The 18,877-nt window shown below is 45.5% G+C and overlaps 1 protein-coding gene across 1 annotated transcript in view; it reads left to right on the forward strand.

Annotated features, from left to right (window-relative positions):
• Nucleotides 1-18,877, forward strand: part of LOC144144671 (scoloptoxin SSD14-like) — a 45,575-nt gene that overhangs the window by 15,380 nt on the left and 11,318 nt on the right. Inside the window, exons 3-6 of the mRNA XM_077676199.1 lie at nucleotides 11,591-11,688; nucleotides 12,210-12,420; nucleotides 13,726-13,889; nucleotides 15,725-15,929. Of these exons, the coding sequence (XP_077532325.1) occupies nucleotides 11,591-11,688; nucleotides 12,210-12,420; nucleotides 13,726-13,889; nucleotides 15,725-15,929 (678 nt within the window). The remainder of the gene's footprint in view (nucleotides 1-11,590; nucleotides 11,689-12,209; nucleotides 12,421-13,725; nucleotides 13,890-15,724; nucleotides 15,930-18,877) is intronic.

Here is an 18,877-nt window from a genome sequence, read left to right on the forward strand (position 1 = left end):
CATAATTACTGGCTGTGCTTTTTACAACGCAGTCTGTTTGCAGGTGCCTACAAATCTTGCATCTGGGGCGGGAGCAGCTGGCTATGACTGGTTGCTTTGAAGGCCCTGTTTTAGCATGCACTAAAATATCTTTTAGATTCCTGTTTCTCCGGTAGGTAACCCTTGGTGCTTCCGGGAAAGTCTTTTTGAGTCGGTTGTTACCGGCTAAAATGGGGTAGTACTTCCGCAGCATATTGTTTACGTTTGGGAGGGCGTTTAAAAATTTAGTTATTAGGGTAGGTGGCCTGGCGCTTTCGTTTTGCGGCTGTTTGTTGAGAACGCAATTCCTTTTGAGATTAGACACACGTTGGTACGCCTGATCGAGCGATCTTTTGGGGTGGTTCCTGTTCATAAGGGTGGCCTTGAGTTTGTCTAGGTGCTCTACGTAGTCACTGTCACCACTGCATACTCTTCTAAGCCTGGTGGCTTGTCCTGCAGCATTTCAACCAACCAGGCCACAATTTTGATGACCTTAAGTTATATATACTTCAGTCAAATTTTAAGTCTCCTAGGGACAGGAAATACCGAGAATCCTACTTAATTCACAAATTCAACTCCATGGAACCTGTTGGAATTAATGCGTCAAAGGGCAACTTGGAATCCTTGCGATATTCACCGGGAATACAGCATTAGGCATTTTCGTGCATATTCCTCATCCAAAGGCTATGACCGTTCACTCTGCTCTGTACCTTGTCACCTAATTTTTTTTTTCATTCCTTAGCGTCCAGCTTAATACGCGCCCTCATCCCTCCAACCTTTGCTTTTGGAATTCAATTTTATTTATTTCATTTCTCTTTTTTTTTTACTCCGCGTGGTCTTGTGCCCCGTACGTCACTCTAACTTTATCTTTTCGTTTTTGAGTTCTAGGACAGGCCTGTTCCAGGAATGTTGCCGTGGGTGACACGTGCCATTTCAGTTGCCGGGTCATTGCTTTTTCTTTTGTGTGTGGGTTTATGTGGTTTCCCACCCTGTTTTTTTTTCTCCTTTTTTTTTCTCTTGACCTAGTTAGTTTCCCCCCGTCTCTATCTTTTCTTTTGACCTTAGGCTTGCAGATAGTTTCTGATAAGGACCCCACCCTCACCGCCTGGTCTGCTTCCGGCGGTTCTGAGATCCTTTCCGTATACCCCGCGGCGGGTCAATAAACACCCTCTCATCCTTTCTCTCCAAACATTCCACGAATATCAACCACAAGCTGACTTCCGTGTGACCTACTTCGCGGCTTAAACTAGACAACCTTCTTGGCCCCTCAACCTCTCCTCCGACACACTCCCAAACCAATCAGCTTGCTCAATTTCCCTTTCATCTTTCCCTTTCCTTTCGCCTGGGTGTCCTACCCCTATATAAACCGTGCCTGCCAGGCGAGAGATTGCCCTGAGGAAAGCAAGTTCTCTTTGCTGAAACGTAGGCCACAATCGTGCTTTTATTTTGTTCGAAGTTTTTCTTCTCTTGTGTTCTCTACCATCTTCAAAGTTCTACTACTCCGTATATATATATAAATATATATATATATATATATATATATATATATATATATATATATATATATATATATATATATATATATATATATGACAGGAAATAAGGGTTGGCAGTCAAGAAAACCTCGGAAAGCAAAGGGGAGGTTGTGGTGGGTCATAGAAGCAGATGAATAATTTTTTGAGTCAGAAAGAAAGTGGTGAAAAAATGCCCGCCGGGCATTTTGTTCACCACTTTCACTCTGACTCAAAAAATTCTTCATTTCTTTCTATGACCTAACGCATTCCCCCTTTTGCTTTCCGCGGTTTTCTTGTTCTATATATATATATATATATATATATATATATATATCTTTATATATATATATATATATATATATATATATATATATATATATATATATATATATATATATATATATATGGTTTTGAAATGAGGGGCTCGTTAGGAAATACAGAAAGAAATGCCGGCAGTCTACAACGCCAAAGAAGGCATAGGGGAATGATTAGACTATTTTTTTACCGTTAGTGACGTTATATTATTTTTTGTTATTAATTGGTAGCCGAATTGGCACGGCATTCGAGAACTAATCGAAAGGCGTGGGTTCGGTCCCCACTCTGGGTGCGTGTTGTTCTGTCTTTCTTTCTCATGTAATTAATAACAAAAAATAATGTAACGTCACTAACGGTAAAAAAATAGTCTAATCATTCCCCTATGCCTTCTTTGGCGTTGTAGACTGCCGGCATTTCTTTCTGTATATATATATATATATATATATATATATATATATATATATATATATATATGTGTGTGTGTGTGTGTGTATGTATATATATATATATATATATATATATATATATAGATAGATAGATCGATAGATAGCTAGATAGATAGATAGATATACACAACAGATGCAGCGATGGTGTAGAGGTAGAGCATCCGCCTCGCGTGCAGAAGGACCATGGTTCGAATCCCAGTGCCGGACAATTAATTCCCACCGGATAAAAAAAAAGAAGAAAAATCCGCGTATTGATGGAACTGCACAAAAGGGCTTTGGGTGCGGCCTGACCCCGGCGACCATTGCCGGTAATGCACTCCCTCACCAGAGCCGGATTGGCCACCCTGGTGCAGTAACGGCCATGACCTCCCATGAATACGCCAATTAACCCACGGCCCTCAGTCCCCAGCGGCTGCGAAGCAACTGACCACGGCGGCGGTCTGACCTGTGACGCAGCAGAGGGTGCTAAGAATCCCTGGATCCGGACAGGCCGCCAATGGAATCTGAACTTGGCAACGCTTAACCCGCGAACCTTATCTAGCGGAGCGAGTCTCGAGGTGTTGTTCGAGGAATTAGAGGGCATTAAATGGGATGCAATATAGGAGGGCAGGCGAAGCCTTTACGGTGCTGAAAAATGGACACGTCTTATGTTACCGGGGCCTAGAGGACAGAAGACAACTGGGAGTGGGATCTCTAGTCAATAAAAGTGTAGCTGGTAACATAAAAGAACACTATAGCATTAACGAAAGGGCAGCAGGGCTTGTAATTAGGCTCAATACGAGGTACATGGTGGTGCAGGGCTACGCGCCCACATCCAGCCACGACGACCAAGTAGTGGAACGCCTCTATGAATGTTGAATCGGCAATGGCTAAAGTAAAAACACAGTATACCGTAGTTATGGGGGACTTCAATGCTAAAGTAGGCAAGAATCAGGCTGGAGACAAGGCAGTTGGGAACTATGGTCTGGGCTGTAGAAATAGCAGGGGGGACCTACTAGTTGAGTTTCCAGAACAGAATAACCTACGCATAATGAATAACTTCCTCTGTAAACGGGAGAGTCGGAAGGGGAGCTGGAGGAGCCCGAATGGGGAGCATAAAAATGAAATAGACCTCATATTATGCGATAACCCTGGCGTCGTGCAGGATGTGGACGTACTCGGAAGGGTAAGGGGCAGTGACCACCGCATGGTAAGATCTCGAATTAGGCTAGATTTGAGGAGGGACCGCAACAAGCTAGTGCGAAAGAAGCCGATAAATGAGCTAACAGTAAGACGTAAATTAGAAGAATTCAGGATCGCGCTGCAGAACCGATATTCCGCCCTTAACGAGGAAGCCGAGCTTACGACACAGGAAGCCAGCGACAACCTTACACGCATCATCACGGAGTGTGCAGTAGAAGTCGGGGGCACTATGGCTAGACAGGATACTGGTAAACTTTCACAGGAGACGAAAGATCTAATCAGGAAACGGCAAACCATGAGGGTCTCTACTGCAGCTGACAGAATAGAACTAGCCGAGCTCTCGAAGTTAATCCATAACCGTAAGACAGCTGACATACGGAAGTATAACATGGAGAGGATCGAATACGCATTAAAGAACGGAGGTAGCCTGAAAGCAGTGAAGAGACGTCTTGGCGTTGAAAAAATCAGATGTATGCACTTAAGGATAAGCAAGGCAATGAAATAACAAATAGGGATAAAATAGTCACAGTGGCCGCGGAGTTTTATAGGGATCTGCACAGTAGCCGGGACATCCAGGATAATGCCGAACGAGACAGTTGTTCAGAGGAGATAAACATACCACCAGTAACGACCGAAGAAGTAAGGAAGGCTTTGAAAGAAACGAAAGGGGGCAAATCACCTGGTGAGGATCAGATAACAGCAGACCTCTTGAAGGATGGCGGAGAAATTGTACTTGAAAAACTGGCAAACCTGTACACGCAATGCCTAATGACCGCTATGGTACCGGTATCTTAGAAGAACGCGGACATCATCCTAATCCATAAGAAAGGCGACATGAAGCACTTGAAAAATTACAGGTCGATCAGATTACTGTCAGTCGTCTACAAGGCACTAACCAAGGTAATCGCTAACAGAATTGCTGCAACCTTAGACTTCAGTCAACCTAAAGAACAAGCAGGGTTCCGGAAAGGTTATTCAACAATGGTCCATATTCACACGATCAATCAGGTGATAGAGAAGTGCGCTGAGTATACTGAACCCCTACATATAGCCCTCATAGATTATGAGAAAGCATTTGACTCGGTCGAAACCCTAGCAGTCATTCAGGCATTACGGAACCAAGGGGCAGATGAGCATTATGTAAGAATACTAGAGGATATCTACAATGGGTCCACAGCTACCATCATCCTCCATAAGGATAGCAGTAAAATACCTATAAGGAAGGGTGTCAGACAAGGAGACACAATCTCTCCAATGTTATTCATAGCATGTTTACAAGAAGTATTCAGAACGTTGGATTGGGAACAGGTGGGAGTAAGGGTTAATGGAGAATACCTCAGTAACCTCAGATTTGCTGATGACGTTGCCTTGCAAAGTAACCCGGGGGACGAATTGCAAAGCATGCCTTCCGCACTGGACGAACAAAGTAGAACCGTGGACCTAAAAATTAATATGCAGAAAACTTAAGTAATGATCAATAACCTCGGGACAGCACAGCGGTTTGAGATAGGTGGCGAGGCAGTGGAAGTGGTAAGCGAATATATCCACTTAGGCCAAGTTGTGACCCCACATCCCAACCATGAGGCAGAGATATTTAGAAGGATCAGAATGGGGTGGGGTGCATATGGCAGGCATTCTCAGATAATAAATAGCAGCCTACCATTGTCGCTGAAGAAAAAAGTGTATGACAGCTGCATCTTACCGGTACTCGCCTACGGGGCAGAAACTTGGAGGCTCACTAAGAGGGTTCAACTTAAATTGAGAACGACTCAGCGGGCAATGGAGCGTAAAATGATAGGTGTATCATTAAGGGACAAGAAGAGAGCGGAGTGGGTCAGGGAACAAACACGTGTTAAAGACATATTAGTAGAGATTAAGAAGGAATGGACGTGGGCAGGGCATGTAATGCGAAGGCAAGATAACCGCTGGTCATTAAGGTAACAGAGTGGATCCCTAGAGAAGGCAAGCGCTGCAGGGGGCGGCAGAGAGTCAGATGGGCAGATGAGATTAAGAAGTTTCGGGGATAAATTGGTCACAGTTGGCACAGGACCGAGCTAATTGGAGAATAATGGGAGAGGCCTTTGCCCTGCAGTGGGCGTAGATAGGCTGATGATGATGATGATGATGATGATGATAAATACAGAAAGGTAGGTCGGCTATCTACAACGCCAAAGGAGGCATAGGGGTGTGGTTGGACTCTTTTTTAACTATGGTTCATGAAGTTAACATTTTTTTTTAAATATACGGAAGATAGGAAGAAAAACACGCGCCCAGAGTGGGAACCGAACCCACGCCTATCGATTAGATGCCGAATGCCTTACCAATTCGGCTATCGGGGAGACTGTGTTCTCCTTCACTTTCTGGGCTATTTATATTTACTAGAAGTGTATCTGACGCTTGAGGGTGGTAGCCAGTGCCACTATGACTACACGGGGAGAAGTGGACCTTCTTTTCAACCCTGTGGCATGACTCGAACGTCTACAGCCGGTCATGAGCGGGTAACTGGCGGAAGCCCTCTTATGCTACCTAGGCATCAAGGCTGCCAGAACGGAGACCCTCTCTGGGCTTTCGCAGAATAATATAGTAAGGAAATGAGGGGCTCGTTGAGGAAATACAGAAAGATAGATCGGCAGTCTACAACGCCAAAGGATACATAGGGGTGTGGTTAGACTCTTTTTTACTAGTCCTTATTTCATGCTGCGTGGTAGTCTGAAGATTGATTACGAATTTTCCCAATCCTGCACTCTGTTTAGTGCCCATGCCAGAAGAGGGTTTAGCCTCTTGCCTACGCAACAATATTCCCCGCACAAGCAAACGGCTCTGTGCTCCGTTAACGCTCTCGTGCCTCAGTTGTTTACGTCGTGACGTTCAGGTAGCGCCATGTTGTGAGATGACACTGCTTTCGGGGAAGTAACGCTGTGACTCGATTGTACGATACTTGCGACGTATGTCTCAGACTGTATCCGCAACTGATGTAACACTGCGTCTGCAAATCAATGGAAGTATTCAACCAAACAGTAATAGCACATGTACGACAAGACGTACGGGCTGCGTCTTGTCGCACGACTCCCAGGTGTTCAAGTGATCGGCGGCGTGTTGCGCCCGCGGATTCACCATGGCGTTGCGGCTTTGGTGTTTCAAATGCTCACGTGTTCTTCTCCTAGGGATGCGATTTATTTCTGCAGCTTGACTCGTAGACCATGAGCGGCACGTGTCAGGTTGTGTGGCATTCATTCTTTTTATTGCTTGTCCCCTCAATTTTTTAGGACCGTGTAACGCCCTGCGTTTCCACAAAAATGAAGATTTGGCGAAAGTAACACTTTTAATTGTATAAAGCACAAAGGGAGATAATTGGTGGGACAGAAGTTTGAAAAACAAAAAAAAATCAGAAACATAGACAAGCTTTGATTTTTACAAAAATTATCCATCAAAATAAAAAAATCTGCACCTTATACTCCTCTCCACAAAACCGAAGCATGAACGAAAAACGTCCCCCAAAAGACGTTCCAAATGCAAATAACATATTGCGAAAATGCAGAACCGTGTAACGCCCTGCATTCCCATAAAAATGCAGATTTGGCAGAAGTAACACCTACAAACGTTCAAATAGTGTAACTGTAGATTATTGATAGGGCATAATTTTGAAAAACCAGAGAAAACGATAACTTACAAAAAATCAAATTTTCACAAATATGGTACGACAAAATCAATACATGCATCTTGTACATCTCCCCGACAACCCTAAAAGTAATAAACGACTACGCCAAATAACGTTGTAAATACGAATAAAAATGGCGTAAATGGGCCAACTCGCCAGTAAACCTTGCATATTCGTAAAAATAACATAATTCGCGAAGTAAAGGCACTTCATTTCTATAAGAATACACATTTACATCGTTGGCGATAAGAAACAAATGAAAATTTATAAAGAATGTAAAGGTCGCACGTGTTTTGCTACTCATAGTAATATCTGACTGCAGAGAACTCACACTGAAACAGGCGGCATGAGAATGCTACGGATTAATAGACAATTCACTGAATTTCTGGAGATTTTTGTGATACTTTGCCGTCCTGCTTCGCTGCAGCTTTCGGCCTGGCATGGCAACACCTGCCGCTCCGCAGCTAGCACAAATTCTGTGACCATGCCAAAAATTGAGGGCAAAGGCGCGCGTGCTGAATAATGGAGCCATTTCCTGGAGCCAAAGCTGCAGTTTGCAGACCCGGGCAGAGATATCATTGAACGGTAAAGTATATAATTAGTGAAAACAACCGCACGTGCTTGCTGATGTATGTCGTCGCCCTGCCATTTTGCTGTGTACTGTTTTTTTTTTCGCGCCGTTTTGTCTGTTGTATTGCTGTATGGTCAGGGCTGATGTGATGCGTACTGTTTTGGCATGATGCTGAAAGTTACAGGAAAGGTGAAAGTCTGAGATTATTCGCGCGGGCGAAATGCCACCAATCGGGGCACTAGATGACACAAATGCAAAGCCAATGCTTAAAAAAACTGCGGAAATAATAAAAGCTAACCACGAGACGGTGCTAGTTGTAACAAAAATAACCCGCTCAGCAGTGTCTTTAAAGCAGGATACCGCTCTGGTGGCAGCTGTGATTGTCATTGGCCAATCCCCTTCAGTTGACATGTGGCCACACTAAAGACTATTCGGAACACCGAACTGAGAAGCTACAAATGTGTAATACGGTAGCTTGATAGGACGAGCGCGGCACCCGTGCAATATAGCAATAAATTAACGACAATGGGAGTCGAATTTGTTTCTCTTTTAAAGCTGGTAAGCACACCTAACTGCCTTCGACATGTGTGCTCAATGTGCCATAGGCGCAAACTTCTTAATACGTCACCTGTTTGTCACTGCGCATGCGTGGGTTAGATTCCCTCTCCAGAAATAGTTTTTAAATCGAAGCGTTATATGTCTATGCGAAAGGAGAATCTGGCGCGACCCCATACGCAAGCCAAAAAAGAAAAAAAAAACAGATTATAGAGGAGTTAGAAGTAACGGGAGAGAGATTGGCTGGGTTCATCTCTCTGGAAGCAGAGCTTTCCCGCAACGAGCTGCTTCGTGAAGCTCAGATAAAGCGGGGATAACGGCGGCCACATTTGGGCGGCGCTGTGGGCGGAGCAGAGTAAACGGAGCAACGGCAAGCGCCAGCCGGACGTTACTTGTAAATGGGAAGGCCACGTGTCAAACGTGCTTCCGTGCATAGGTCGGTGTACTCAATTGAGAGTACACTACTTTGTGCTCATTTGTACTCAAACCCACAAATGAGTACGATGATGAGTGAGTACAGACCCAGCAAAAAGTGAGTATGATTAGAATGACGACCGAGTACATACGTGAGTAAACAAACTCCAGCATACAGTACTCGTGGTCACAGTACTCTTGAGTGCATATACTCGCGAGTGCAGTACTCACAAGTACAGCACGTGTGAGTACAGTAATCACGAGTGCAGGTAAGCGTGGATGTAACGAACGTCTATGTAACGAATTCGTGGATCTAATCAAGGTTTTCAATTCTCCATTGCCAGCCCCGTTGAAGCCCATGTGTTAGGGGCCTCTATGTAACGAAGGTTTTGCGACGGTTAACCTTGATGTAACTAACCCGCTGAGCTTATCAGTCATTGTTTTCTACACTTTTATGTAGATACTTGATTAGTCAGTGTTTCTTGCACCTTTTTTGCAAAGGGGCTTGATGAATGCACTAATTTAGATTATTTCGCCCGAACCGCAAACTACCGCGCGTTTCACCGTGTGAGCGCAGTGTTGGGTAGGTGCTAGGCCACCTGTCGGCGTGTAGTCCGGCATCTCCACTGCTATCTGTGGTGTCCCTTTGTCAATGATCAGTTCTGCTGCTACAAAACGAAGTTTTACCTTTTCGAGACGAGCTCACAATTTTAAAAGCCGCCTCCGCCAGCGAGAAAGAAAAACTTCGCCACACGGTACAGTATCCCAGCTAGCACCATCTCGCCAATTTTTAGTGAAGAAAAGGGTCTCAAGTACATCAAATTGATAAAAAGGCGCCCTTTGAGCACAAGTGCGGTTCTTGAAACGCGTTAAGGTACCGCAAAGGGTCAAAGGGCAAAAGTGTTACTTAAGTTATGTCTTTGAGGATGGGGGAAGTGACATTGCTTTTTTGTAGTGCCGTTTAGTGACTAAGCTATTCGAAGAACAGCTTGCGCAAATCACGCAGCTTTTTATTGTGAGATAAAGCCTTGAAGCATGAGTACAGCCCCACGAATGTCCATAATTTTGGTTTCGTTTCTGCTTCACTCAAGCGAACCTGAACTGGAAACCTGCATGTAACGAAAACCTGGATGTAACGAAAAATTGAGAAATTTTGTGAACTTCATTATATCCAGCTATAGTGGCTAGTACCCGCTGCGGTGGCTCAGTGGGTAAGGCGTTGTGTTGCTGAGCCCAAGGACGAGGGTGCGAACCCCGGCCGAGGGGCCGCATTTCTCATGGAGGCGAAAAGCGGAAACACCCGTGTGTTCAAAATTCCGAGGTGGTCAAAATCCGTAGCCCTTCCCTACGGAGATCACAACGTGTAGCGTCGGCGCTTTGAACCTCATAACCAATCAATGTACTCTTGAGTACTGTACTCGCAAGTACAAATTGTGAGTTTGATCACGCACTCGAGTCGTGGATTGCGTGCACGAGTCTCATTCATTTCGCGGCACCCTTTAAACGAAGGTAAAATGAGGGTTTAAGGCGGAAAACTGCGGATCTCTCCATTGCCTTTTTTACGCTGTTGCCACTCTCGGCAACCTCTCGCCACGGGGTTGCCATAGTGAAAGCTAGGGCAAACATGGGTGGTTTTGCAGGACTTTATTCGCTCCCATTGTGCGAAGGAGGGTCCCGGGAGGCTGCTAGTTGCACAACGCACGCTGAATCCACTCTTTCGCGGTGTTCAGAATCGGCAACCACAAAAGGTTAGTTATAAACAAAATGTGGGAAAGGACCAGGGTAACCAACTGGTACTGGGTGGAAGCGTTTTCTGGCTCGCTGGCTCTGGCTTAGTCGAGTCCATAGATGTAGTAAAGCGCGCAAATAAAAGTAGTTGATTGCAAAAATCAAAATATTAGGATCACTTTTGAACATGAGTAAATGTCAGCACAGATTGGGCGCAAGTGAGTGCACATGATTACGAGTGAAGATTGAGTACAAGTGCAATTGAGTACAAATTGATTAATCGTACAACTGAATAAAAAGGAGTAGATGACGATTGAGTACAGATTGTGTACGAGTACTCGGGAGTAAAGATTTAGTACGAGTCCATATTGACCGCAAATGGGTATAAAGTGAGTACGAGTACTCGTGAGGGCTAGAGAGTTTGTGTACAAGTGAGTACAATTAGAAATTAGCATGTGATGAGTGAGTATGAGTGATGTTGTGCCCTGAACAACTGTTTGAGTTTGAGTTCGAATGAGTACAGCGTGGAGGGAAAAAATGGAACTGAGTTTGAGTAAGTTCCTTGTTTTCCCGACCTATGCTTCCGTGCAGCAGTCAGCTTAAGACCAGCGACGTCGCGAGCAGGAACGCGTACAAACGAATACACCACAACCATGCAATGTTTAATGAAACTGACTTCAGTGAACCATTTAAGGAGTAACGCAGTACTTAAAAAGCTACAGCTTCGCTGGATAACCATCTGGAATGGGCACATTTTTAAAAATGAATAAGTGTGGAATATCTAGGCCATCCCTTGTTCAAGGGAAGGGTTGTTGCCTCATGCTGTTCGTAATGATTTCGCGTTGAAAGCGAAGCGGTGAACGGTGAACCTTTAAGACATTTATCTTAGCGTGATTTGATTGGCCGTCGGGATATAGATACGATGTTGGCTGTGTCACCGCGCATTAGGGGGCGGTTTTCCCAAGGCTATAAAAAGCGCCCCAGTTTTCTATGGTGAGTGAGACGTAATTTTTCCCTTTCCGTTTCCTTTGTCCCAAAAATATTGCTAAATTACAAGGATCTCTTCTAGCGCACTCTGGTGCCCTTACCCTTCATTGGTGAACAGTTGAACATGTGGTCCTCTGCAGCATTGCAATGAACCGGCATCGTAAGTATGAACTTTTTATCGTCTCCATCATTGTAATCGCAGGAGGGGAAGACGAGCCGAGTCTCTTATTGCCCGCGAAGTTGCCCCGGCGGCTGCGACGAAAAACATGTACAGCCAGAACGCCTCACTTAGCGTTCACGGTGAGACTTCGCTTCTTATCAACCTAAACCCCATTGAAAAGGGAAAACACATTAGTAGACAAAATAGACAGACACCTGTTGCGCTCAGGAAATTAGAAGAAGATGATGGTTTAACGCAGCAAAGTACTCATAATATTTCTTGCCACCAAGCCACAGCATGAAGTGCTGTAGGAATAAAAACCTGCTCATAGCTGACCAAACCCAGCACTAATGCAGCAGGCATTACAAGCATCATAGCAGCACCATGTGCGCCTCCAAGTGGATATGAATCAATATGACTACAGAGTATTGTTGTAGTCTTTGTAATTAATTAGTTGAGGTGATGAATGAATGAATGCCAATGGGAACGTGCATGGCCTCTGGATGCCAGACAAGCCGAAGCAAGGTCAACAATTTTATGATGTGATTGGTTGGTAGGACGTATTACAAGACAAGGCTCTAAGGACTCCCTTTTCGTTCGAATGTTTTTGTGGAACTGGTTATATTGCAGGAAACCTAATCACCCTTCCAAACTCGTGCAGGGGGACTAGCCATTGCCATCCCTGGGGAACTACGCGGATATGCGGAGCTGCATAGACACCTAAAAGGCAGGCTGCCTTGGAGAGCCCTCTTCACGGACGCCATACGCCTCGCCAGTGAGGGCTTCCCAGTGTCGAACGGACTTGCCTACAGCCTCTGCCACGTATCGCCGGGCCTGTTCCCATGTCCAGATGGGCCCTGCGACCCTAGCTGGTGCGAAACGATCCTAAGGCTAACGAATGTCGCGCTTTCGCCGGCTTTCTTTTAAACTTATCTTGGCAGCACCCAAAGCATATAGGTAACCTTAAAAAGACACCGAAGTCAAGTTGAGAGATTTTTTTTATGGGTGCACTTTGATGTTTAACTCCAAAAATATATATTTGAGTATTTAGCGGAGGACTGGAGCATTCGTTAGGGTTTAATGCGTTGTAGGTGAGATAATGCAGTGCCTCGTCTGCGTACGCCGCACCAAGTACCGCAAATAACCTCCCGTCCGTTGGTTTGGGATGTTCTTACATGCTAACTCAGTGCTCAAACTTACCCTTTTCTGCCCTTTTATGGTTAATATTGACTTTTCGTTTGCTGAAGTAGGGTCACACGGGGTAAACATACCAACAGTGGGCTGAATGTATTCCTGCCATACGCCGGTATGTCGTCACAGCTGACGTAAGCACATGGGCGGGAAAGACGGTTCACTTAATTTAAACGGCATCTTCGAGCGCACACGTCTCTTTAAAAATGCACGTAAAGGAATCTCCGAGTGTCGCTTACGTGGAGAAGGCTTTAATATGCAAGCTGATTAGAAGACGAATAAAGCTGAGTTCAGAGTCCTCCAAAACGGCTGACAACAGATTGATTGAAATAGAAACAAGAAATCCGCCCGTTAGAAGTTGTCTACGGGACAAACGGCTATAAATGCCGGAAATTGGGATGGGGGAGATTACGAAGTAATGCATTTTATACAGCTTTGACTAGTGGTCTCTTACGTCATCTGATGTAAATAGAAGTTATTATTATTACTAATATTATTCTATGCTGCAGCTGCGCGGTTATTCGTAACTCAGAGGAAGTACCCGGATTAAGATTCATTGAAGTCAATGCCATTCACATGTATAGTGGCAGGAAGCGCTTTCAGGATGTATAGGGCTATGTAATTCCCCGGATGTACTTACTGAATTTATTCTCCATTGTAGTCATTGACGTTATGGGAGTACTTTACCAGATGCCAGAACGGATAGTTATCGAGCTGTGTAGGACAAAAACCTGAAATTCTATACACCAGAAAAATGTAGTCGTTGTTTTCTGAACGCTACTCCGGAACAATAATCAATATATTTTCGGTTCCTCTAATGCGGGACAAAAATGTAAGAGAAAATATCTAAATTCATTTAGGGCTTGAGAAGTACTTAGTCATCAAAATGATAACGTCCCCTTCATTAAAAAAACTCTACTTTGGATTCTGGCTACGCGTTATAAGGAGCCAGCGGCTTTGTCCCTCCGACACTTGTCGTACTCCAGGGCGCCCTTCTGGAACGCGGAGGAAAAGCGGCCCCTGATAGAAGGGGAGCTGCTTGTGCAGAAGGACTTGGCGAGAACGTTGGCGGAGATCGCGCACTACGGACCTGACTACTTCTACGAAGGCAGGTTTGCCGAAGAAATGGTGCGGGAGATAGCGGAACAAGGTATGCGGCCCAAACTTCATCGTAGCAAATGCTAATAGAGCTTTGAGTGTCCAATTCTGCCCTCCAAAAGGCAAGACAAGAGTTGAAAGTTTCAAAGATTTTTTTCACGAACGTTTTATGTCCTAGCCTTGCTTTATTTCAATTTTTTATGCGATTCATATCTCGGTCAGAAAGTTTATTACACGAAATATTTATATGTCTAATCCCTAGCTCTTGCGCCCGTGTGGAACGAAAACTAGGAATCTTGGTTCATCCTTTGGTGGGCATGCATAGCGATATACTATTGCAAGGGGCCCACGCTGCTCGTCGTTACGGGCAGCTCCGTCTCGTGGGCGTGTCGGGTGCCTCGAGCAAGCGAGCATCAAGGCACCCCAGTTCGCGCCCCAGTTCTACCCACTGGCGTGTGTTCAGCGTACGAAAGAACTACTACAAAATAAGAAAATGTCTTGGGTCCTCTATATTTTCCTTTAATATGCCTTAAATATCTCGTAAAAAAGGTTTTACAAGCAATTCTGTTTTATTTGGAGGTGATGCCAAGTTGAATAGCATCGGTCTAAACTTGGCATTTTTTATGTTGGCTTTCCAACATTGCGTGTTGCGCGGTAAAGCATGAGGGAGGATGATTACAGCCCGACTTTATACTCTTCTTGCCACCGCCACCTCTCTCCCAAGTCGGGCACTCTGATCACCACGCGCAGTGTCTATTTCCCCCTGTCATTCCGCAATGCCGCGCGCTCCTCGACAGTCACCTGTGCGGCGCACTGCATCCTGCGCTGTTATTGGCGTAGCAGCGCTATAATAAGACGTCATTGGCTCTACCCAACTGTCGTTTGAATCCTTAGTCTGTGATGTAGATATCGGAACACTTGCCTTGTAATTCAATATTTCAAATCCCCCATATAGCTAAGACTATACTAACAGGACCGCCAGTCTCGCTGGACTTCCCCCTTCTCAGGGTAGGAGGACTCTGATTTTTTACGCATAAGTGTTGTGGCTTCGCTTTTGACGCTTATTTAATTATGAGGTAACGTTGCAGTTATAAAGGAATAAAAACACCACTTACCCCCCGTACTGGTAGACGGCGTCGCGTCCATAGCACATCAATTATATCCCGGTGGCTGAGCAGCCGACGGCTGCATGCACTTTCTGTACAGATGAATGAACAATGATGTATGGATTACAGCGCAGCTCGGTGAACCTGCGACGGATGAAACTTTTCCGCTCTTCCATGTCTCTTGTATTCGTTATAACCCTGTCGAGTAATCGAGCTTTTCACGTAAAGCCACCGACCCCGGCTTCGATGCGAGCCAAGCTCCTTGCGGCTAGTGGGTTAAAAATAGACGCCTCGAGAAACCGACGAGAGTCACTGCTCGTCCATTGTTCAACAATCGTTTTCAGTATAAAAACTAAACATACGAAAAGTAAAAAAAAAAATTACGCGGTGGCTCAGTGGCTAAGGTGTTGCGCTGCTGAGCACGAGGTCGCGGGTTCGATTCCCGGCCGCGGCGGCCGCTTTTCTGATGGAGGCGAAAAGCAAAAGCGCCCGTGTGTACGAGATTTCGGCGCACGTTAAAGATCCCCAGGTGGTCAAAATTAATCCGGAGCCCTCCACTACGGCGCGCCTCATCGCCTGCGCTGCGTCGGCGCATTAACCCCTACAATCATCAATCAACTAAAAAAAAAATTACGCCACGTATAATGCAAATAAAATACACAACAATTATTAAATCCTCATTTACTTTGGTTTTTTTTTTCGCTCGTATCTATTTCAAAAATTGTGACTACGAACGCAACCATAATGCAGAAGCATACTTCCTTATCGCATCCTAATACAGGAGGCATTCTGACTCTCGAAGACCTCCGCTCTTACAAGCCAACTTGGACACGCCCAGTCAACGTCACCTTTCGGGACGGCCGAGTCGCGTACTCCGCACCACCTCCGGCAGGTGGCGCCATCTACTCCTACATCATGGCCATCATGGACGCCTTTAGGACCGACGACCACGCCGAACTTCAGGATGACGTGCTCACGCTCCACAGGTGATAGTCCTTTCACATTTTTAGCGAAACTATACGCATAAGAAAATCCGGAGTACCCTTGCACCTAATACACTCCATCGCGATCACATGCGCATGCGCAAAAAAACAAGTTGGCTAGGAGTTAGAAGTAAGGTGAAAGTAATTATCTGGGTATATAGATGACGCAGCTACAGCCTCGCGTCTGTAGTAATAGCTCATTCGAGGCAGGGAAGAAGTACCTCTCATTACGTCACATCACATCCCTTTATTACTTTAAAGACCCCCTAGAGGGGGTATTACATAAGGGGTGGGAAACAGATACAACAAATGCAATACATATGCAGGATGGGTATAGATACGAACACGGGTAACACTGCAGAAACGAAAATAATACATATGCAGGATCGGTATCAATATTACCAGCCGTAACACTATGCAGAACGAAAAACAGAAAAAAAAAACGACAAAGAGAGAACCAGGGGATAAAAAAAGAACACGCTTGAGCTTTCAAATTGAAAAGAAGCGAGTGACATTTTGTGTAAATGTTGAGTGGCGCATTATGGTGGCGAGATCAGCAGAAAGGCCATTCCAGTTGGAGGCTGCGCGAAAAAAAAGGAGGCGACAAATGTTGTGGTACGGGCACGGGGCCGGGCGACATTAAATGAGTGAGTGGTGCGGTAAGGTATGCGGCAGGAGGCAAGTGGACCGAGTGACCGAGTGGACTGTGATAGAACTTGTGGAACAAAATGAGGCTGGCAACTCGGTGACGAATGTTAAGGTTTAAAAGACCAGATTCTTGTTTAAGAGATGAAACACTCACGTTGGGTGAATATGAGAAATGAACGAATCTAGCCCTTCGATTCTGGACTGATTCTAGTGCGTCAGTTAAGTATATGCAGCAGAACGCGCAACGTCCTTGGGCTGCGCCCAGCTTCGCTGGTTATGCTTCTTCACATAGTGGAACGGCACTGATTTTTTTATTCTAATTGAGCCAGCACTGCGTTCGAGCCAGCACTGAACGAAGGAAGGAAGTAAACTTCATGTTTCACAGAATCCTTCACCTAAAGTGCCTTCTGTGGGAGCTGGGGTTAACCAGCCTCGCCTTAAAAGGTGAGAGTGTTGGGTTGGGGGTGCTGGTCAGCGTTGAGGGCCTATCACTGGCCCGTAACGTTTGGAATACGCTCTTGTAACCTCGGCAGAACGGATAAGTGGTTGTACCGGGCAAGTTTCAGAAGCGATGTGTGAGATGTTTGAAAGTGAATGGAGAGGACTTCTTCCTGCAGTGAACATGCTGAGGCTTTTGACGGTGATTTTATTAGTATTGTGATGATGGCTACTGCCTTCGGTCGGAAGGGGGAAGGGAACGACGATTTAGATTTTCACAACCTGGATCTTGTGGGGATTTACTCGGCAGCAAGGCTACTCTCCTTTTCGCTGACGCCATGCACTCCTTGAGCTTGTTGAACAGCTTGTTGAACAGCTTGTTGAACAGCTGAACGCTGTTATGTCTGCTTGGCAGATAAACATTGAAAGCAAGATTGAGTGCGGCTGGTATCAAAAACCGCTTCGAGGCGTTCCGTTTGGTGTCCTCCTTAACTAGTTAACATGAAAGATATTTCAGAAGGAAAAGGCGCATAACGATAATAAACGATATTCTATATGACGCCACAGTGCTGTGAACAGGCGCCACGGCTCTAAATAACATATAAGGAGTCTTATACCTTAAAAGGTGCGCCTTGGAGAATGCTTCGTGATTCAGCAGTGCCTTGTACGACGCCTGTCTGTGTAATGAACAGTGGCTTGGTCGTAGGCAGTGCACCAGGCAAAAATCGGTCCCTACACTCATCGCTGCCATCGTGGGCAGCCATGTTGCTGCTAGCGAGTTCCAGTTGGACCATAGGCAACGCGTGTTCACCTAACTGCAGCCTGGCTGTACAATTACAGTTTTCATCGAGCCGTCCACTTGCTAACGGGGCATGACTTGCCAGTTATGAACGAAAAAAAATATTCTGCGCAGCATCTGTTTCATTGCTAGAAGTTTTCTGCAGCTAACAACTAGGGCAGGAGTTTTAAGGTTTCGCCTGTACAAAGACATAGCCTTTGGCTGTCATGAAGTAAACAAAGGCCCATAGAAGGGGGCGAAATATGAACCTTTATTTGTACGGGCGAAATGACAACGCCCTACACCCATTATTAGAAGCCCTCAAGTGGGTTTGGCCAGCTCAGTCTTTCACTTTCGCCAAATGGTCCCCTTCTCTCCGGATGTTCAGACACTGCCTCGTTTCAAAACCGGCCTTGAAACTGGCGCTGTAGGGAACCCACGGCGCACTACCAGAAGTTGCGTTTCTAGCTCTGCCGTAAACTGAAATCGCTCTTACTCTTAAGAGCGCTACTTAGTTATTTAGTTCAGGCATCACTTCTCTCAGAAACCATGCCCCATGGCGGGGTAGCGAATTGGTCGAGTTCGTTCACTTGCATTTTGGAAAGCAGGCTGAAATAACAGTAACGAGTGAAGAAGGCGGAAACAAGCAAGATGAGCAAGATGAGCGCTGCTTCCCCTTCTTGCCCCTGTCGTTTCTCGCTGATTTCAGAAATGCACCCCGGCGTCATTGAGAGTGTGCAGACCGCATCTCTGTCGGACTGCACTACCGAAGGCAGCTCTCAGAAGGTCAAAATGACCACCTCACCACACTCCATTTCGTTCTGGGCGCCGCTGTTTGCCTGTCGAGCGTGCAGTAAAAGGGAATTTTTCGCCTCAGCGTCAACGCGGAAGTGGAAAAGGGGCTTCTACGCCATCGTCCCCCCTTACATCGTCACCTCGAGTACATAGTAGCTACCGCTGCGAATAATAGGGAGCGCATTGCTTGCGCTCATGAATAAGTCGCTCTCCAGAAGACAGGTGTCGATTTACCTCAATTAAAATTTGAGACGTCTGCCTGGTACGGCTAGCGGAATGTCGAGAGTTAGCA

Source organism: Haemaphysalis longicornis, unplaced genomic scaffold (assembly GCF_048455015.1).
Source record: "Haemaphysalis longicornis isolate Haplotype H1 unplaced genomic scaffold, Haemaphysalis longicornis Haplotype H1 scaffold_7, whole genome shotgun sequence".
Classification (NCBI taxonomy): Eukaryota; Metazoa; Arthropoda; class Arachnida; order Ixodida; family Ixodidae; genus Haemaphysalis; species Haemaphysalis longicornis.